Source organism: Oreochromis niloticus, linkage group LG15 (genome assembly GCF_001858045.2).
Source record: "Oreochromis niloticus isolate F11D_XX linkage group LG15, O_niloticus_UMD_NMBU, whole genome shotgun sequence".
Classification (NCBI taxonomy): Eukaryota; Metazoa; Chordata; class Actinopteri; order Cichliformes; family Cichlidae; genus Oreochromis; species Oreochromis niloticus.
The window spans coordinates 6,122,476-6,144,578 of NC_031980.2; the positions used below are offsets into that span (position 1 = coordinate 6,122,476).

Here is a 22,103-nt window from a genome sequence, read left to right on the forward strand (position 1 = left end):
ACAATAAGGACAGGTTTGCTCCATTGCAACACAAAACCAATGTTGTAAACACTTTACACTAGTTCTTAGCTGCATAATGTCAATTTATTCTTATCTCTTTAATATTTGCAAAGGATGCTGGGTAAAGACAGGCCTTACAGACCTGGGAGAGCATGGCCTCTGCATCGCCAGGGCTTACGTCCACCACCGTAACCTTCAGTGTCGTAGTCATGGTGATGGTAGTCAGGACAAAATGTAGGAGGCAAGGGCACGAAGAAAGAAAAGAGTGAAATGGATGATGGGAAAGGCTATTTTCTTCCACAGCAACCTTTAGTGTTAGGGAGTACTGCTGGTCATGTGACCTTGGCACCAAACCCATTGGAAAAGTAACAGGAAAGGATGCTGATGTGGTCAACAAATGGAGACAGAAGGTGCTACTAACTGCTTACAGTGTGTGTATACTTCTTTCATATGATTGAAAGGCAGCCTTATATTTACAGCTTTACGTTCATATTTTGCTTCATGATGAGTTCAAAGTCCAAAACCAAGTGAAACTGTTAAAGGTTTACCAGATGGCTACTACAAAAACACTAGAAGAGTTTTGTCTACAATGACTTGATCAGTGCAGAGAGGTAGGACAGAATGCTGAACGTCAGGGATCAGGGCAGGTGTAACACTGTTTAGTCTTAATGTTTACTATGTATTACACACAAATGCAATAAGCTGCAGGTGCTATAGGCATCTGGAGGCAACTGTATGTACAATTCTAACATGTGATTAACTATTAGTTACTCAGCATCACCCTTTCTATGCAAAACTAAGCAACTGAAAATAACTTTTAAAAATAATCGATACTGCCTTAAAAGTCCACATATGTAATTTATATAATTACGTCAGCACATCTGATTAGAGTGACATTAAGCAGTTTTATATTACACAGAGCAACCACAACAGAGCTCTACAATTAATAACATCTAATCGCAGCTACTCTGACAATGATCTGAACATCACTAATCATTAACGGTGTCTTTTTTTAGTCTCTCTGCTTTCCTCTCAAATTCTGTACATTATTTAAAACTCTTAATAAAGTGACCTTTTCTCTATATTGGCAATGTACATCTTTGTCTCTGTGCTATATATATTTTTTAATGTCTTCTTATTGTTCTAAATCTTAATTTAAGCTTATTCTACTCTGTTTCTTCAAACAATACACTGGGGTTTGCAGGGTAAGGAATTAAGAGGTAGAAAAAAAATATATCAGCTAGAGGAAGTGCTGGTGGGGGAAATGAACGAAAGGAGGTGACAGACATCATATGCATTCAAAAAAAAAGAGGTCAAACACAAAGTGAGGGAGTGGAATATGGGCCAGGAGGTGTATACATGTTGCTTTTATGCAGCTGGATCACACATCTCTTGCATCCAGGTGGCCTCTGTATTAGTGCGGTGCCTGATGCGAGGAGGCGTGTGTGTTGGTGTGAGAGGAGAAGCCTGCCTGTTGAAAACAGAGCTCAACTGATTCTCAGACTGATCATCGGGCCCGTCATCGAGAAACACTGGCAAAGCGGTTTTTCTTTGACTGGAGACAACTTTCTCCAAGTAGCACAGGGTCAGACCAAGGGGTGTGGCTAAAATCAGAGCTAAGACTACAGACTGGCTTGCTGTCAGCATCACTGCCAGGAGGAAGACGACTAACAGGCAAGGCAGAAACAGAGGGGAGGGATTCAGGAGGTAGCGATGTACAGATGCAATGAGGTTAGAGCAAGAGAAGGCAGGGAGAGAGAGGCAAGATGGAAAAGAAAAGGGGCGAGCAGGGAGAGAGGAGAGGGAAGCAATGGTTGAGAGTATTGATGGATGGAGAGAAGATATATTGGCTAAACTCAATTGAGCTGGACGAGAATATAAAGCAGCAACTGTATTACTGATCTTTGGAGGAAGATGCTGGGTAAGAAATGCCACCAAATGAGTCCATCTAAATGTCAAAATGTTAAGGATTTGATCTAATTTGGACATAATCATATTGGAGACTCTATCATTCCAGGCAGTGATGGTGCAAATATTTAATTTGGGAACCCACTTAGACATCATCATGAACAAAGCAGGAGAAAAAAGGTGCAGTTTCTTCATTAATCTTGAAAATGCGCCTGTGGCCAGACACATGCTTCCATTTCCTGAAACGGAGAGAAAGCCAAAGACAAAAGAAACGTATTTAACCACACCCTTCAGGGAGAACCAGCTTCGCCAGTTTAGCAGTCCAGCTGTTGCTCTGGTTTCAGCCTGGCAGCCCTCCACAGATTTTAAAATCTCTGAGGAGCATGTTTGGGAGGATGGGGGGTTTTGTGCGAGCTGCTCAAGATCAGCTAACTGCTGATCAGTGAAGAGGGACAGGGTGTTTGAGGGGAGGGTCCACAGCGTGTGTGCCGAGTCCACGTCGTCGATACGATCTTCATCTTCGGAGATATCTGAAAGGACGTGGTCAAACTCGGAGATGGAGTCGAGGGAGGGTGGGATGGATGAGAGTGAGGATGATGAGGAGAAGGAGAGGGGGAACATGAAGATTGACTGATGGGGAGGGAAGAATTAAAGGAACATACAAGAGGAGAGGAAGAAAAGCAGGGAATGAGGGAGGGCACAATATGACAAGAGAGCCAGAGAGTGGATAGATGGGTGAGATCGAACAACGGCGAATACACACACCCACAAAGTGAAGGAGCAAGCCATGAAGAAATGAAAATTAAATGACAAATCAAAATAATCAAGTGCAAAAATTAAAATTATTCAGATTTCATAAAATGGCAGCAACAAGTGGCAACATGCAAGACAGGTGTGAGAACGGCAAAATAAAGAAATAAAAATTTTAAAAAGGGAGTGTGTGAAAGAAAAAAGAGAGAGGGAAAGAGACAAAACATTAGTCAGTGAACAACACGCCACAATCGCTTACAAGTGAACATAGCAGGGTAGAGCATAGGTGCAGAAAACAGTAGGCACAGGTGCTGGCAGAAAAAATATCAACAGGGTGTGTCACCACTGAAAGGGGCTAAGAGAGGTGCCAAGTCCAGAGTGCTGGGATGTGAGCGAGGGTTAGGAGGAGACAGGGGGGAGTGAGGAAAGGGAGCTGGAACAGGAGGCATGCACAGCAGCACACAGCAGTAATCTGTGTATACTCATATACTGTTCAGAGACAGGCTTGGTTTAGTAGTGAGCACTCTGAATAAGAGGGAAACAGCTCCTCAGTAGAGGACAGCAGTTAGGCCAATAGAGCAAAATGCTGGACTACTTGAAAAGGTGCTCTGTTAAGACTTGTTATAGTTGATAAGAAAACCATTAAAAATATGAGACTGAAGACGTGAAGCTTTCTTCGTTTTGTTGGTTTATGTACCTCTACCACTCTTGTATACATTCACATTTTGTGGAGGCAAATTAATAGCTGTCCTCTGGCCCTAGGATGATATCGCAGTGTCTCAGTAGTTACTTATTCCTGATCACTAAATGGACTAAGAAAAATCTATTTGAATTTGTAGCTGTAGATTGCAGTGAAAGCTGTTGAAAAAGCTACAACTCTCGACTTCAATTGACATCTCTTGTTCAAACCCACTTGCATATGAAATGAGTACCAGGGACATGTAGAGTAGAAATAACAGACTTTGTTCACCTGCCACGGTTAAGAAGTCGTCGTCATCAGACACACATACAGAGTGGATGAGACTCGCCACAAATTATCAACAGTGATCCGTAAATGGTTATGTTTACACATGATTAACTTCTAGTGTCACAGTTTTGCAAACCCGGAAAAGAAAATACACATATTCATAGTTTCACAAAAACATAAAGCAAGCAAACACTCCTATCTTACAATAGTAACAAGAAACAGCAGAAACTGTCTCTGGATTTATACCTCTCAGTACATACTGTATTTCTATTGATTATACAACACAGACGGTTTCCATGGGACAACATAGACTCATTGTTATAAATTTAAAAAAAAAAAAAAAAACTAGAACTGAGCTACATACATTATATTTTTATCTCGTATTACTGTTCTTGTACCTGCAAATGCTACATCTGATTTTTGAACATACACACCTTTGAGTCAGAGTGGAGCTCCAGGTGAGGCTCGCGTCCGTTCTCAGCTGATTCCCTGCCAGCCTCAGTTATGCTGATCATTGGTGCTACACAATCAGAAACAAAAGAAACGGCAATCACAGTTATGCAAGTTTTCAATAAGTAAATAACTATAACAAGTAAATAATTGCTAACAAAATTAATAAAAGCTTTATTAAAATGCTTTATTTTATTTAAAAAAAATAAAACAAAATCAAAAATGTGTAGTATAGTAAATGTACCAAAATAAACTCAAGTATAAAACATCAAGTTGCAGTAGAATAATGTACCCAGCAGGGGGCAATATCAGCTAACAGTATAACCACATGTTAAACAGGGGTGCACAGCTGCATGAATTGGAATCTGGGATCTGGGAATCTTGAACCCCTCCAAAACAAAGCAGAACAAAACAAATGTGTAGGCAAAGAAAACCACATCACAGTTCTATAGACGTAGAGAACATGCTGGTTTTATTACAGTTCTACATGAGATTTCTACAGTTATTTATAAATCTGATGTTAATGACGACTTTTGTGCTAACAAAATGTGAAGAATCTGCATTTTCCTCTTCACTCTGCTGTTCTGTTCTAAGTTTCCATACTTTTGGATCCACAGAACATTCATTCTTTTCAGCTATTTCTTTCTCCCTCTCTGTCTCTCACTGTGTGACAGGAAACATATGCTCCAGCTATTTCCTGTATCTGGTCAGGCATCAAGCATTTACCATCAGTACAAACACAGACATGCACACGACCCTGTGCAATGCCTAAATCCATGACCCTACTTCCATCTGCCCCTCATTCCTTCCATCTGTCCATTCATTCGACGTAGTTCAGAATGAAGCTGAAATATCAAATATGCCTCACTTTCAGTTGCAATTATCTGTGTTACCTCCATCCAAACTGCGGCTGGTGCGTTTTGATGACGTGCGTTCAAAGCTGGGCGCCGGTCGGTCTATGAGGGAACTGGCCATGCGGGTTTGGGCCTGAGTTCGCCCGCTGTAACGAAACTTTGAGCCCAGAGTCAGAAAGCGGGCCTTGGTAGGAGGCTCTGGTGCATTTAACCTAGTAACAAAAAGAGAGATGGAGAGAGATGAAGTGGTACTGGAGAGAAACATGAATTTTAAAGCTTATTCAGATTAATTTACTTTGCAATGAAACACTGATCATCACATTTATACGTCTATGGGTAGGGAAAACAAAATGCTTCCAGGCAACTCCTCCTTGAACAGGATATGAAAGAAATACTCAGGCATCTCTACAAACACCAACACAGACATACAAATGTGCAAACACGCAAAGCAAACACGGGCATCAGGCTTATCTATATGGGTGTTATTTGCTGTGTCTAAGGCAACAAATACACACTTTGAGATACGCTTTCTGCACACACTTCCTGGGAAGATGCACAGCTTTTTTTCAAGCAAAATAACATAAGTGACTCCACAGACACTGTGGATGCATCAGTCTACCTGAAGAAACTGTGATTCTCCACACAGACTTTCCACAGCCTTTTGGCAGCTCGGTGATTCTGGAGTTTGAATCCCACTGTACTCTCAAACTGCTCCGTCTATCAAGCACAATATCAGTGAGAAAAAATGTTTTCTTAACAGTAAAAAGGGCACATTAATAAAATAAATAGATTAGGTAAACCTAATTCGTGTATGCATACATACCTCTCCTGGTCTGATTTTAATGTAGAAGTTGTTCCTCTTGTATGAAATCTTGAGTATTTTGGGCCAAGCAAAGCGATTTATCCGAAGCCTGTCTTTATAGACTAAGAGTCCATTGGCACACACACCAAGCATGATGTCCACACCCTCTGAATCCTGTGAGGATACAAATGTGCATAACATATATTAATTTGATTAATTATTTGTTGTAAACACCATCTATTTATCCAAGCCAGATCATACTGTGCATGGATTGATTTTTAAAGTAGACTGTTTAAGGTCACCATTACCACACACACAAACAGTGCCACTCAGTACAACTGTAACGCGTTTGGCTGGCAGACTAACACACTGACAAAGCTTTTAAGGCTCCCAGACCATCTGCTAATGGTATTGATTACAGTAGTGAAGTAACACAGGAAAAATCTGTTGTACTAATGGAGAATGCAATATGTGGATAATGGACAGTTTTATCAGGACACATGCACACAAACATCACATGGCCTTGCCATGCTATTAGCTGCTCATCGATCTCTGACCTTGCGCTGCAGCTACATTCAAATATTTTGGCTGGTTACACTGACAGAGGGAATGTTAGAGCAAACTATTTTTCTCTGATTTTTCTGTCAATACATTTGCAAATAACTGAAGCAAGCAAATCACATGTTATTTGATGTTATTACAATTATGTATTATATGATAAAGTTGTACAAAAATCCACATTAGAACATAGATAATCGAGAGATCATAGAGCTGATTGGTTGGAGAGAGACCGTCACATGGGCACAATGGCTTTAGCACCAAGTCCCAGGTCTGGTTCACAGAAGCTGCTCACTGTTCATTATCTCGCCTTTTTTTTTTTTAAACTACCAGCAGTTTTATTTGCTCAAATGCATCTCTCTTTAGAGTCCATCATTTCCTTTTCACAGCTAAAGCAATGAATTCTCTGAAATACTATTACTCAGTGTGTGTTACATTTGTGCTTTTAAAATGTTTTGACATCCAGTATTTGAAACAGTTCCTTTGTGGGCCTTGAGGATTCTGAGACTTGTGCAACAAATTAATGGCACAGGACAGAAATAGATCGACTCCCTGAATTCCCACATCTTTGGTATGCCATAAAAAATAAACAAATAAATAAAAAAGGAAAAAGGATTTTCAGCATTTTAAAGGCTCCCTCTGCTTTTCTATCTTTCCCTTGGTTCTCTGTGTTGCAAAAAGTGGAGCATGCTCCTTTCAAGGATTTGTCCCCATCTCACTCTGGCTTTATTTCTGTCCTCCATTTATTTCCCCCTCTCAATCTCTCATCCTGCCTTTCTATTTTTAAGACTCTCATATTTCTGCCCATATTGCACAAAGACACACAAACATACTGAGACAAACATGAAAACATGCACTGATGACCTGCTATCCCAGTGAGAAACACTGGCTGTTCCCATGGTAATGGCCTCCCCGAGTGTTTGCACAGCTGACACACACACACACACACACACACACACACACACACACACAAGCACCCTCTCCCTACATCAAAGAAACTGCTCAGCCACAGATGTTGACAACAATAGAGAGGACAGGATTCATTCATTTATTCATACCTTAGCGTGGTGCAGGTCCACGCCGTACATGGACAGCTTCTTGGCATTTTCAAGAAACTGGGTGTCGGCCTGTGCTGGTGTCATTCCCCTGAAAAGCAAAGAAAAGGCTCAGTTAATTCAAAATGCTCATATTTTTATATAGTGATAATTTTCTGCTTAAATGGTATTATAGCAAGTATTTTTTTATTCTAATTTAAACTTAAATGTACCGTTGTACCGTTTAAATGCACCGTTAAGGCTCGAATCCAACTTACAAATGTAGAAGTCTTTGTTTATGAAAATAGTCCCTTAACGCTTTCCAGTAGCTACACTACAGAGTTCTTTATTGCGTATGTGAAATGTTTGAATATGAAAATCGGTTCTTATCCTTACCAGCCCTCCACTGTAGCAGTTCAGACACACTGAGCATAAATTTTACTCTAACATTGTAAAAAAGGAAAAACAATAAATAAAAAATAACAACAACAACAAAAATGAAAACACTACTTCAAACCAGAAGATAATTTAATTTAAGCTGGAAATTTTTTCTGGAAAAAGATGAAGTAACAGAGTCAATCGTCTACAGGCTGCCTAAAAGTCAGCGTGTTGTGTTGGAATGGTAAAGTGCTTTACGCATCTCTTTCTACTCTATTAAAAGTGTTATGATGTAATGAGGACAGATAACATGAGCCTACAATCTGACTATGTTATCAAACTTCTGCTGCTGCTGCTACTTCCTCTTGTTAGGTTTAGATAACCCCTGTTCCTAATCAGCTGTTCTGGTTAGCTAGCCCCACCTTGCAAATTGACAGGACTGGTTCCTTAGGCTGTCTGAATCTGTGTATTAGAGATTAAAGCACTGCAGATCAGCCAAGGCCTTCGCTCTCTTTTACTCTAATGATAAGCAAAGTCAAATATTATCACAAGCCATTTTAACATAGCTTTTCTACCCAACAGCAGTCTATGTGACAATCCACACACAGTTGGTATAAGGTCTTATTTTGATTACCCTCAAGCGTATTATTATCACTTTTACATGACGGACACTGTAAAACTACTCTGTGCTAGGCAACGGAAGCTCCCTTGTACAAATCTGTGTGATGTCCAGTTGTGCAAATATAAATAGGAAATATAATTTTTTTTAAAGCACAGCTGGAGACACATAAAACTCACATATACCAACTCAAAAGAACTTCCTAACTGACCTGTGGGACTTGTAGAGCTCAAGAATCTTCTCCTCCATTTCTTTGTTCTGATTTGGTGCGAAGGTCAGCTGACTAATGAAGTCCAGAGGGCGAGGCTGGTCAGGTTCATAGTCGCCAATTTCTGCCTGTAAAAAAAAAAAGAAGAAGAAGAAGAAGAAGAAGAAGAACAAAAACAAAAAAAGAAAAAGAACTTATGTACGAATTGGCTTTTTCCAAAAAAAGACAGTTACGTATCCACCGGCTGCACATCACACACATGTGCATGTAAACGCAGATAAATAAATACACAGCATCCAAGTATATAATTACACATGCTGTACCTGCAGCGTGTATGAGCCCAGTAGAGCGTGAGTTACAAATGAGCAAGGCAGCCGTCCAGAAGCCACATCTTCACGGAGCTGCAGACACAAAAGGTACCTACAAAGGAAGAAAGGGGGCAAACAAGGACGGATTACAAGTTGAAACCAAGTCAAGTATAAACAAGAACAAAACTTGTTCAAAGCTTTTTCTTTGGTTTCCTCTGAAGTGGAAGCACCTCTATTGTTCACAATAATAATAAAGACATCCGTGCAGCCAAACTGCCTGTGCTTCTTTTAAGCCTGAGAATAAGATCCTCTGGTATGGATTAAATTTCTTTGATCTTTGCACAACTGCTGTTATTATTTATTATTATCTATCATAATGTTTATATTTGCAGTTACTGACTTGTCTAGCAGCCGTGTGGACTTAAACAGTGTAAGCTGTCCCCTCGATTAACCCTCTGGTCATGAATCCATTATCTAATGAAACGTCACTTCAAACAACCCAAAGACCCAAGGTGTTACTCTGCCTATTGAAAATGTCTTTCAAAGTCACTTTAAGCAGGATGGACACTTGCTGACAGGGAGGCTTAAAGCTCAGTCATCAAGTTACACAGCTCCCTGTTAACTAGGCCAATATAATGTCCCAGGACAATACTGCATTTTTCCATTTTAATATGGCTAATTAGATAATTAATGAATAGAAAATAGGTATTGGATACAGTCTGTGGAAAATCCTGTGAAATACCACTAGTGGACTGCACTGATTAGCAATCTGACTGTTAAAACTTAACAGGACCTCCTTATAAATTTGCAGACTTACACAGCCAAAGAACATTTAGGACTTTTTGCAGCAGGTCAACAGCAGTGTGAGTGTGTCCTTGTTTAGCCTTTAAGTGCAACCATCAGAGAAGCTGTCCACTCCATTAGACACAAACCTCAGTCGAAATGCTGTGTGCTTGAAGCATGCTGCTGTGCGTGTGTGCCTATGTATAAATGCAAAAAGAAATAACGTGCACAAAGCCAATTTTTTTTTTTTTGCCTTGATAGTAGGGCCTAAATTTTTAGTATTTTGGTTCAATTTTCAACTTTGCTCTTACTTGATACGTGGCCAGATAAGTGCTATGATACCAGAGCTGCTTTTTTCCCCATTTATGCTGTGTCATCTTAGTTATGTGTGATAGTGTGCTGGATTTTGGTGTTGGTGCTAGTTGCTATCCTGTGCTTTCCATTTCACTTTGCATGTTCATTCCCCTCAAGAAGCATCCCAACACGAGTTAATTGAACTAAAACTAAAGACAGACATAGGTCATCCCCTAAATGTCTGAAGGTCAAGCCAAAATATTAGTATTTTTGGGACCCACTCTGAACCAAGAAACAGTAATAACTATGCTACTTTTTTATTTATGTTCAACACAGATAAAATTGTAAAAATTTAAGGGAAATGCTGGGTGTTAGACCCTGTGTGTGTACCTTGTAATGTCTTCAGTGAGGAGGGATGGGTCAGGAGGGTAGAACTTGACGTTGAATGCAAACTGCCAGTTGTTACCTGTAGAAAGACAGGCAGAGAGATCATTATGTAGTAAAGCTAGAAAGTGAGAATTTTTTACATAACCTCTTTTCTTAGCTTCATCAAATACCACACTGAAATGTTGATTCACTGATCATAAACAAAGATCTAATCACGACCACTAACACATCCATCACCATGTCGTACTGTGGTTTTCTGTTGAAGTACACAAATTTCATTTCAGTTCTAATTTGTCTCCAGTCATCTCTTTTTATTTTTACAGATTATAAAAGATCGCAATCTGGAAAAGTCGCACATCAGTGTAAAAACATTTCCTCCAAAGGTCATGCATCGCAACAAACCCTTACGCCTGAATATCTATCGATGTAAGAGAAATGTCCAGGAGCAAGACTGACTCTGTATGTTCTCTTGGCAGCACTGAGTGCTTTAAAGGCGTTCTGTGACCATTTCATCCTCCAGCAGTCAACAGTGCTCACTTTTTCTTATGCAAACCATTTCTATAAATGATTATTTCATAAAAGGGAAAACAAATTTTTCCTTTGCTTAAATTCCAGTGACGCTTATGTAGGAGTAACAAGAGAACCACAACATTGATTTTAACTTTCTTATCTACCTGAGGCCACCTGCTTATCATCTACACTCACTAGCCAATTTATTAGTACAAGCTAATGCAATTCTCATTGCATTAACTGAACTGGCTCCAAACGTACTAAGATAGCAAACAATATCACCAGACTGAGGCATCCAAAACTGTATATTTGATTTTGGACAAAATCAAGCTGCCAAGTATCAACAGCCACACAAATGGGACCAGTTTACTGACTGGATTTTATCCAGAGTAGTGCTCTCTGCTTGATATTTTGCAACACTGATGTCAAAACTGAGAAGAAGAAAAAAAAAATATCTTCTCATTATTTCTCACAGTGAAACCATTTAATTCTCAAAAGTCCTCATCTGAAACTTAAGGACTGAAAGTTTTACTGCCGGTTTTCTATTTGTGGTATCTGTTGCAATGGAAATCTTTTTACTTCAGACATCTGATTCTAGCCAGCTTCATATTTATGGGTGGCTGAAGCTGTCTTTTTATTGGTTGAGACACATTAATGCACATGATGCCTCAGCCACTTGGAGTAAAATGAATTTCCCTGTTTTTTCTTTTTCATTTTTCTCCTTTGTAAATCTATCTACACTTTCTGCAACATTTTCCATTACACGCATGTTTGACTTTACTCTAGTAACCTTGCAATATCTAATTTTCTCTCTCTCTCTACAGTGTTATCCCTAAAAACCATGCACACCCACACAACTGTGGTTAAAGTAACCTGTACTGTAGGAAACACCCTCTTCATATGCTGAGTGTAACCATCGAGCTTCGTATTTAAGGTTACTGACAAGCATTAAGAGCTGACCATTTAATTCTTCAGAAATTTGTAAAAATGTAGTTTAACTTTTTGTCAAAAGGACTGCAGAGACAGCAACATTTGAAAATATTTCAAGAATACAGTTTAAAAAAAAAAAAAAAAAAAAAAAAAAAAAAAAGTTCAGTTACAATGTTTAGATCCCACCGCAGCATGCAGTGAAACAGAGTCACAGCTGAGTGTAAACTCCAGGCAGTTTAGAGCAGAGTTGTGCCAACCCTGTCATTTGTGTGGTGTTGTGTACGCACACAGGCAATATGAGTAACTCAAATGAACATCGGCCCACATGTACAGTCTCTCTCTCTGACCATAAACATCCGCAGACAGCGAGAGAAACTCCGAGCACACAGCCAGATGCACAGCATCGAGCGACAGCCACACACACTTTGAACACACCCAGACATAGCTACCTAACATACACTAATTAAAAAACATTTTATGTGCCTAATGATATGTTCTCACTCCTAAAAGTGCAGGTTCGAGTTTACGACAGTGTGTTAAAGCTTGTTTTGGTTATAGTGTAAAAAGGAGAAGCAAGAAATGGACAGCAAAAGAAAAGAAGTGAAGATTTTCAAACATTTGTGACTGTCAGAGTTACAGAGTCACACTTTGAATCAGTCCATTTGACTGTGTTGACTGATCCAACCGGCATGACGATATGAAACAGCAGTGTCTGGGTCCAATAAAGTTCTGTAGGAGGACTAAGTATTACTCAATCTGCAATATTTATTAATACTTAATTATGGCAAGCTATGTACCACAAAAAATATATTTTATATGCCCTTTACTTGGTTGCTTTCATCACATCCAAGGCATGATTACTGAATGACCGATGGAAATGTTGACCTGGCATTACTTAGTTGTGCTCCACCCCAGTAAAACCAATTACAAATCAATGTCAACTTCAAATGTTAGATTTAGGTGGATATGATAGTATAGTGACTGGTTAGGGAAAACCAAATCTCATCAACCAAAGAAATCGGGTATAGATCAGCTAACAGTTCACATCAGACTAAAAATTACGATATTTCTAGTACAAAAATGTATCTAAAAAATTAACTAACAAGGAAATAACACCAAATAAAAGTTCTTTTAACTGAAAAAAATGCAATGACAAACTGCAGAAGCTGTGACTTGATGAGCTGATCTCCAGTTTGTCGTTAAGCTTCTCATTAAACTATAGACACTGTCACAAATTGAGGGCGCATTGTCCACTATCACAGACATATTGCATGCACGCAGTTATAAAACAAAGCTTATACGCTTCGCTCTTCCGTACCACACCCTTAATGGCTGTCAGTCAACAAAAGATGAGATCCAACACCTCAGCCCCCTTTGATAAATGAACAACAGTCAATAAAGAGGTCAATAAATAATAAAGTAGAGCGATCACACCCTGGTAACCTCTGCCAGGCTGCTGCTGTTTGGTCTCAAATATCTCTGGTGTCTTTGTTTGACTTAATTGCGATGCACTTTGTTTTTCTTTTGATATGCAGACACTTGTCCCATTTTACTAGCTCAATATTTTATTCATTGCCTTTTGGCTGACATAATAATAAAGATGCTTTTTTTTCTAACAACCAAAGCCATCTTGTGTCGTTAAGGCAGAGTGAAAGAGAAGCACGGACGGACGGACTTGCATGTCTTTATGTCAGCGTCCAGAAAAAAAGTTTTACTTACTGCGTATCTGTCTTTTAATTTCTTTAGTGGGGTCCAACCAACACTAGAATGAGAAGGGAACAAGAGAAAAGAGAAAAAGAAGACTGTTACCTTCTGCCATATATCCTACACATTATCAAAGCATCCATGTCTGCGGTTTCTTCATGAGGACATTATTAACTTATTTGTTACACCCTGAGTATGTGTGTCTATGGATACAAACCTTCTGGTCATGGTTATCCTGGTATGTCAGGCCAAAGTAGTCTTTTTCCAGTAGATTAAGATGCTCACACACCTTAAAGAATAAGTACTGACCCTTGGCACGTTTCTGCAAAGAAACAAAACATTATATTTATTTTATTATTATAACTGCTGCTATTAAAACAATATTATAAACCACTCTAATATTTCCAGCTTCTTCCCCAAAATGTTTCAAACATCAGGCTTTAAGCTTATGAAGTATTCCTGGAACCACTCCGGACCCCTGATTAAGTTAAAAACCTTCTCACTATGGCAAAATGAGACACTTGTAAAATTCCTGTCCACAGCTCTCTCACTCTCAGAGTCTCTCTTTTCCTTGTGTTTCATTTTCTTCTGTTTCATTATTGGTTTACACGCTCTCTCTCAGTCTCACCATCTGGACCACACATTCCTTTAAAAGTCCAAAAAAAGTGTTAGCGATAAAATCCTCCAGACTCAGCTATGACAATGACATTTAGCACACATCCATGCTTGCATGCGCAAGCGTGCACACACACACACGCGCAACCTTTAGGCAGACAAAAGGTCAGACAGAAAGAGGGTGGACAGCTGGGGAAAAAATGATGGGAAAGAATGAAATAATCAAATAACGCTTGTTTCTTTTCAGTCAGTCAGCCTCAGTCTAACACTGGTGCACAGACTGAGTGCTATTCGGCAGACAGACATATAGACCGGGCAGGAAGCGTGGTGAGAGTGAAAGGAAGGCGATGAAAGAGTGCATTTTTCTTCTTGTCCTGGGACGGCTGAAAACATCTGCGGTATTTTCCTAGACTCCATCAAACAAATGCGCAACGCACACGCAAATCTGAGAACGTGGCCTTTTAGAGTTCCTGAGTCTGCACCAAAGTGCCTCCAAGCAAGGCACTGGCTGAGGTCAACTGAAATATCAACAGGCAGTTGTATAGATTATGTATTTAGTTTATGTAAATGGGATTAGAGTGACAGTCATTTAAAAGATGAATTACCTGTTTGTTTCTTGCTGCTCAAACATATTTCTAACTCAGTGTTAAAAACTGAAACATCTGTACCTAATGAAATGCTATGAAACACTACAAACACTACAAACCATGTGACGCTAAAATCCTGCTGAAACCAACATTAAGTAAAATTCTTAGAATCGGCATTAAGCCCATGTGTCGCTAAGACTCCCCCTTTGAAACCCTCGACAAAGTCAGAAAATGTCTGGCTAGAGTTTTTATTCAGTGGTCTACAACTAATAAAATATGCATTAAGTTATTACTCAGGGATAAATTTGATGCCAGGGGTTAACAAATAGGACAGATGGATGATGGAAGAATGGACAGGGAGTGTGTGTGTGTGTGTGTGTGTGTGTGTGTGTGTGTTGGAGGCCTGCTGGGCAAAACAGAAAATTTAATCTCTGGAATGCATTGTGCATCTCTCCCTCTCGCGATCCCAACTATGCCAGCATGTAGAGGGAGGCATGGATGGATATGTGTGTGAGTGTGTATGTGTGTGCGTGCATTATAGGACAATAGCAGTTAGTTGCCGTATCAGCGTTATCTCTTGTGAAACAAAGCAGCTTCTATTCAAACAAGTGCACTCTTTCACTGGCACGCTGCTGGGCGTTGCCATACTGTAGATTAGGATGCAGGTTTGCCACACGGAGGCTACCGACAAAAGCCCTCAAGCCAAATGGGAAAATGTTGGCAAGGGAAATGGTCAGCGCTCTGTTCAGGGGTCGTTGAACCAAAGATTTAAGCGTTAACAGCTCCAGTGGTTCTGCACAGTGGCTATTCTGAGCAGTTTCCCGCTGAATGTGAGAGAGTGTGTGAATGTGAGGAGAGGTACGGCTAAAAAATGTGCATGCCTTTGGGTGAACATGTTATTAACCATCATTTTTAGTATTAAAAACTAGCAAAATACAAAAAACTCCTCTCTTACCCAACAGAAACACTATAAGGCTGATGCATGTGTGATGTATCTGTAATGAATATGTCCAACTGTGCGCGTAGGGGGTCTAAGACATGTGCTTGTTAGGGAGGAACAGATGCCGAAAACTAATCTGTGAGACCCCATAATCTGGTGGGAGTGTTTGCGTACGTGCATGTGTTTTAGTCCCCAGGCAAGCCCCTGCAGCTCGCTCTGCTTTGCGATGCATTTATCCCTCTGAACTACACCCTGAACAATGTGAGCGGGTGCTTCTGCCATTACTGCACACTGAGTCAGGAAGTTAAATACTCAAACGCACAGGCACACACTGACGTGCACACACACACTAGATCTTACATCCTATTAGCGATTACATCATTGACAAACTGGCACTCACGTGACGCACATAAGAACATGAGATGGACAATGTGTCGACCTGCTCTGTCAACAACTAGAGGAACCTTCTTACATCACAGAAACAAACTATGTTACGAAGGACAGTATTCAAAGGACGTATTCAAGCAAGAAACTGCTGATAGATATAAAAATATGTGAGAAATGTTGTACCATGTCAGGCAAACCTTTAGATATTAAAGTGGAAACACTATATTTGCAGCCATAACATACCATCTTGATCTTAGATGTTACACTAACCATGTTTTACACTGTGGTTGTATTGGTCTAGGAATGTTATCACAGTCTTACCTCCACCTCGCAGGTGAAGTCAGTCCCATCCAGGAGGGTCACGTGACACACCACCAACTTCATCTTGTTCTTTCTCACTAGACGAAGAGGAGACTGGAAAATGGAGGTCTGGCCTTCTCCTGCCTCCCCTTCAGCCTCCACTGCTCCCTCCTTCTCCTTCGTCTCCTCCTCTGCTCCTTCTCCCTCTGTTGTCTCCTTGGTCTCTTCTGGACTTTTCTCTGCACTCTCTTCCACCTTCTCTTCCTTGGCAGGCTAATGGGGTTTGCAAGAAATAAAAAACTAAACTTGCAATCTTCTTAAAAACATAAAAATATCTTCATTACTTGTTGAGACCAAACTGTTTTCTTTCCGTGTGTAATTCCCCCTCTAGTCTGAATTTGCTCATAGAAAAGGCAGGCGTTTCTTTTGGCTTGATCACTGAAATGTTGATGTCACTGGGTGGGCCTGGGTGGCTTAATGTGATCAGTGGACGCAAGAGTCCATGTGTGTGCATGTGCACGAGGGAGAAAGGAGTTTCTGTGTGTGTGTATGCTCAAGTGTTTCTTTGTTCCTCTGGTAATTTAACAGCATTTTTAAGCAGTTTGCTATAAACTGTCAATACACATCAACAATGTCTGAACATTGTGGAAAATGTCACATCTCGTTGTTGGGTTTCTTACCATCTGTGTTTACCACAATATGTCGCTGGTTAACAAAAGCAGAATGCTGTTGGGGAACTTTAATCACTCTGACCACTAAAGAATATGTTACAGGGTACAATAATACTGACACTGACACTGGCCTTGTAGTCTGTTTAGTGTTTCCACCAGGGCTTGTAAATGACTATACTGATTTTTAATTTATTTACCACAGGCATAAGGAAACTGAAATGCAAAGCCATTCACTCAGCCCATCATGTAAAGTACACACAATTCCCTGGTACAGACATGTATTCTGTTATAAGCGACGCAACTGCTGCAGGATACTTTTACTCCCATTTCATAGGTCTTCTTCTCTGACGTAAAACAAGGTTGATACTATAAGTCTGAATATAATATTTTACCTAAACTTTGTTTCCACTGACACTGTGCCAATGAGCTGATGTCGAGCTGTAAAGAGTGTAGATTTTTAACCAGCTTTTTAACACCATTGTTTTTTAGTGGAAAAAAATCCATACAGAATACCGATACAGGAATAACAAATATCAATATTTTATTAAATAAACTAAAATACTCTGGGAATACTCATCTCATCTCATGCATCACCATCCTGAGAAAACATTAGTCGAGCAAACTGACATTAAATCAGTTCAACTGAAAAACCATCCGACACTGGGGAAACTTGGCCTGACAAAGCCACCTCTTGATCAACTATATCTCAAAATGTTAAAAATCCCAATAATATCATATCATGAGTGAAGTGCTGTGATAATATTGTATCATGGGCGGTCTGGTGATTTCCACCTCTAGTGGAACTGTGTTGAAACCATTACTGACTTGGCAGAAAACACGTATTAGTCAGATGTAGAAGTGGTGACAGACAGATTATGTTCCTTTGGACATAATCAAGGATTGTTCATCTTTTCTTCAGTTTGCATGCTACATAGATATCTGAGTGTTATCGAGCTTTTCATCTGACAGAAAGATTTTGGAGGAAGCAGGCATAGTTTAAAAAAAAAAATAATTAAAAAAAAAATAAGCTTAACCATTTTTTAAGAGATGTTTATATTTCTGTTCTGAAATCACCATTTTAACCTGACAGTACTAGACATCTTGTTCTCTGACTCTACTTTAAAGCATATGCTATGGAGTGGTGTGGTGAACCCGTGAGCAGTACCTCAGTGTCTGCACTGGCGTTGGAATGAGTTTCTGCTTCTTTTTCCTTCACTTGCTCAGACTTGACTTCCTCCTTCTCTTCTACTTCCTCAGCGTGACCGTTCACTTCTGGGGCAGGCCCTTCCTCTTCCTGTGTCACCTTGCTAACAGGTTCCTCTGTAGGGGGGGCCTCCTTTGTTGGGGAGGTCTTGGCAAAAACAAACAAACAAACCCAAAAGACCCAGACTTTTAAAATCTAACTTAGAAGTTCATTAATTTACCAGCAGTTACAATGAGCCTGAAAAACGATTGTTGCTAAATAATTTAAGTAAAATTCCCTACAGAGTTGTGACAATATAACATAACAACAGTGTGAACCCAGTTTCACCTGGCTTTGAGACTTCTGCTTCTTAAGCCATGTTGGCAGGTATCGAGATATTCCTTTGCCTTCCTTCTCCTCTTTTTCCTTCACCTTTGCTTTTTCCTTCTCCTCTACTTCAGCATTTGCTACTTCCTGGGAATCTTCCGTGGCCTTCTCCGATTGGTCGGGCTCAGCGGCTGACTCCTCAGCTTTCTCCTTCACCTCCGTCTCAGAGCCTGCTTCTGTTGTCATGGTGACAAATCAACCTGCAGCAAAAGTGACAGCAATGAAAGAGTGTTGAGTTAAATTTTTGAAAGCAACACATTAAACAGATACTTACACAATAAATACATCTTTAGTTTCAGTTTACTGGTTACACCTTGCATTATGAAAATTTCGTACATTACTGGAAAATTCTGAATAACCTGACCGAATTCAACCACTTATTTGGGCAAGAACATCAATTTTTCATGACATGCAACATTTTCGTCATTTATAAATGAGCCACATGGTTCTGTGTTTCTTTTTTCCTTTGAGAGGGATCAGTGCTTCTTCTACACTGGAGGTAAAACAGACTATAAAACAAAAATAGAAAGCTCTTATGTCTGTAAACATGTCATAGGAAATAGAAAGGCTTGTATAACTTAGACGATTTTGGCTCACGGCTGCTAATGAATGACATCAACTCTGTTTTTACACAAGTAAAGAAAAACACGAAAGTTTGGGAAGTCATTATGCAACACAATAAGTTTCATCTGGGTCAACAGCTGGTTACAAACAATCACTCACACAAACAATCACACACACACAGAAAGAGAAAGAGGGCGAATTTCTCAATTCCTTGTAATGTGAATCACTGGTTTTACCCTGCAGCTGTGGTCAGCACACACACTCGTCAACCCAAATATCTTTGGCAGACTGTCCACACACACCCTATCACAAAACAGACACTTTCATTTGTGGTGACGCAAATTTTGTTAATAACACTATGTGGTGATAACACAAACAGTGAGGACGTGTTAAGGTCAGGAATGTGGAAATCCATCCACACAGGGTGCCTACCTGACTGCACACACAGCCTCCTTTAATCTGTGTATACACAAGTAGCTTCAGGCTAAAAGCTAACCATAAGTCAAGCACTACGAAGTCATCGTCATTCACTGTGCTTTCAGTTGTTCGAATCTTTCCCAGCCCATTTTCTCCATCACCCAGACTAGACCTTTCTGGCCTCATTCCTATGATTCTATTATTCATTACATCGTCTGCATTTTATTTTGTGACCATCTTACCCGCTCTCCGTCTTTCTTTTTTCTGCCCTGCCACCTTCAATAAGAGAGGACGTGCACACACGCACACACACCCACCCACCCCCAGAGCACCAGTGGTGTGTAGGGAGGGGGCGGGAGTAAAAATAGAACAGGTCTCCTTACGCATGATCGGCTAATGAGGTAGGGAGCGGAGAAGGTGGTGCATGTGTAACATGCAAACGTCAGAAAGGCTATAGACACTATGTTCCTGGGCAGATAGGTGAAAAAAGATTTTTTTTAAAAATGTTCTTTTAAAATGCTGACATTACACAACAAAGTGATTTTTTTTAATATTATCATTTGTTGATAAGTGGGACTCATCTCCAAATCCACTGTTTCCCGCTAACATGACTAGTACATCTTTACATCAAACTTCTAGTGGTGTGCATTTCACTCTGACTTTGAGCCACACACTTAAGTCTTGACTGAAAAACTTCAACTGTTTAATGGATTTGTGTCACCCAGAAACTTAATTTTACCGACTTTGGTGAACATGTGTTTCACTTCTCCAGTGGTGAAGTACATTTATGAGATGGATTTTACACAAAAATAATATACAGATGACCTAATGAACAAGTTATGCTCTGATGTTTTCTTCCAATCCTCTCACAAAGCTGTTTTATTTTTTAGTCAGATAAATTGTCAAAATTTAGTAAGTTAAGTTTTATTTAAAAAAAACTCGAACTCTAACAAGTACACAGTAAGATAAGTCAGTTTAAGTGCTGATAAATACAAATTTCTAATCAGCTACTCACGTGGCAGTAAATTTAGGCATGCAGACACTATCTGCTGAAGTTCAAGGTGAGCATCAGGAGCATCAGAATGGGTAAGAACAGTGAGTCAAGTGGTCTGAATATTTTACAAACTGCTAATCTACTGGGACTTTCTCACACAACTATTTCTAGTGTTTACAGAGAATGGTCAGATAATTTAAAAAAAAGAAAGGGGGGGGGCGTTCTAGGTGAAAAGGTCATGTTAATATCAGAGGTCAGAGGAGAATGTTACATCTGCTTCAAGCTGGTAGGTAGGGCTGCCACGATTAGTTGACTAGTCACGATTACGTCGACTAATCGTCGACGACTAATTTAATAGTCGACACGTCGTTTGAAGCTTTGTAAGATCCCAAAGACGCAGGAATAAGTAGTAGGATTTAAGAGTGTAATAACGGACTGAAACAGAAGATGGCAGCACTGCATGTACAAGGATGCCAGCTGCCGTTAAACCCCGAAGAAGAAGAAGCTGTGTCCCAGAATTCATAGCGCGGCCATGCTCAGTTTTCAACAATGGCGGCAGCTAGTTAGTTTTAATATCACTCTTATTATTCTTTCTGGGTCACAAAATAAACGTTTAACATATTTTCAGGCGAGAATGTAGCTGTGTAAACTTCAAATATCTGCTCAGTTTATCAAGACACCACATATTTTCAAAAGCGCTCCGACGTTTTCGGAGGCGTCTGTTACCCACCAGCTCGATAGCTAGCCGGGGTTGAAGGCTCACTAGAGCCGGTGAGAACACCGGACTCCCGGCAAATCGTTTTCAAACCCACTGCCGTCTTTCGTTACTCAGGTTAAACATGATATATTAGTCACTTAGATAACTTAAAAATGATATTGTTTGGCTTTTTTTTAGTATTTTATTTGTTCCTGAGTAAATCGGTTTGGCTGAGATTAAAGTTATAGTTTTTACACAGCTGAATAAACGTCAAGCAGACAACTGATTATCAGAAGTGTGAGATGCTCGAGAATATACTCCGGCGTCCTGTTATATTTTAGATAGCAAGGAGCAGACGGCTGAGTTTATTAAACTCCACCGAAACAATCTGCAAATGTCATTAAAATTTAATAAACTATCATCTTGTCTTTATTTTTGGTTAGCACATACCTTAAACACTTAAAACTGTAAGCTAATGATAGTTATATAAGAGCAGATGCATGCTGGTGAAATAAGCTGTACGTTTTATATCCAACGGATGCATGATCTGATTAGTCGAATAATCGCAAAAATAATCGGTGACTAGTCGACTATCAAAATAATCGTTTGTGGCAGCCCTACTGGTAGGAAGGCAACAGTAACTCAAATTACCACCGGGGTATGCAGACGAGCATCTCTGAATACACAACACATCGAACTTTGAAGCAGCAGCAGAAAAGCACACCAGGTCCGACTCCTGTCAAGGAATAACAGGAAATTTGTGCTACATGGGCTCACCAAAATTGGACAACAGATAAAATTTGAATAATGTTGCCTGTCTGACGAGTCTCCATCTCTACTGCACTATTTGAGTGGTAGGGTCAGATACTGGTGTAAACAACATGAAAGCACGTCGGTTCAGGCTGGCAGTGATGATA

The 22,103-nt window shown here is 39.9% G+C and overlaps 1 protein-coding gene across 15 annotated transcripts in view; it reads right to left on the minus strand.

Annotated features, from left to right (window-relative positions):
- The window catches only part of epb41l2 (erythrocyte membrane protein band 4.1 like 2), a 51,889-nt gene that overhangs the window by 13,068 nt on the left and 16,718 nt on the right, over positions 1-22,103 (minus strand). For 11 of the 15 annotated variants that reach the window (XM_025898719.1, XM_025898721.1, XM_025898712.1 and 8 more), the window contains exons 2-15: positions 18,476-18,714; positions 18,110-18,295; positions 16,295-16,546; positions 13,662-13,766; positions 13,460-13,502; positions 10,304-10,379; positions 8,852-8,948; positions 8,532-8,656; positions 7,348-7,435; positions 5,753-5,905; positions 5,549-5,646; positions 4,969-5,141; positions 4,060-4,145; positions 143-193 (exon numbers count right to left, since the gene is read on the minus strand). In XM_025898719.1, the coding sequence (XP_025754504.1) occupies positions 143-193; positions 4,060-4,145; positions 4,969-5,141; positions 5,549-5,646; positions 5,753-5,905; positions 7,348-7,435; positions 8,532-8,656; positions 8,852-8,948; positions 10,304-10,379; positions 13,460-13,502; positions 13,662-13,766; positions 16,295-16,546; positions 18,110-18,295; positions 18,476-18,700 (1,758 nt within the window). In that variant the 5' untranslated portion in view covers positions 18,701-18,714. Of the gene's footprint in view, positions 1-142; positions 194-444; positions 2,539-4,059; positions 4,146-4,968; positions 5,142-5,548; positions 5,647-5,752; positions 5,906-7,347; positions 7,436-8,531; positions 8,657-8,851; positions 8,949-10,303; positions 10,380-13,459; positions 13,503-13,661; positions 13,767-16,294; positions 16,547-18,109; positions 18,296-18,475; positions 18,715-22,103 lie in introns of those variants that run through there. The other 4 variants (XM_025898720.1, XM_025898717.1, XM_005449677.4 and 1 more) reach the window with 2 other exon arrangements.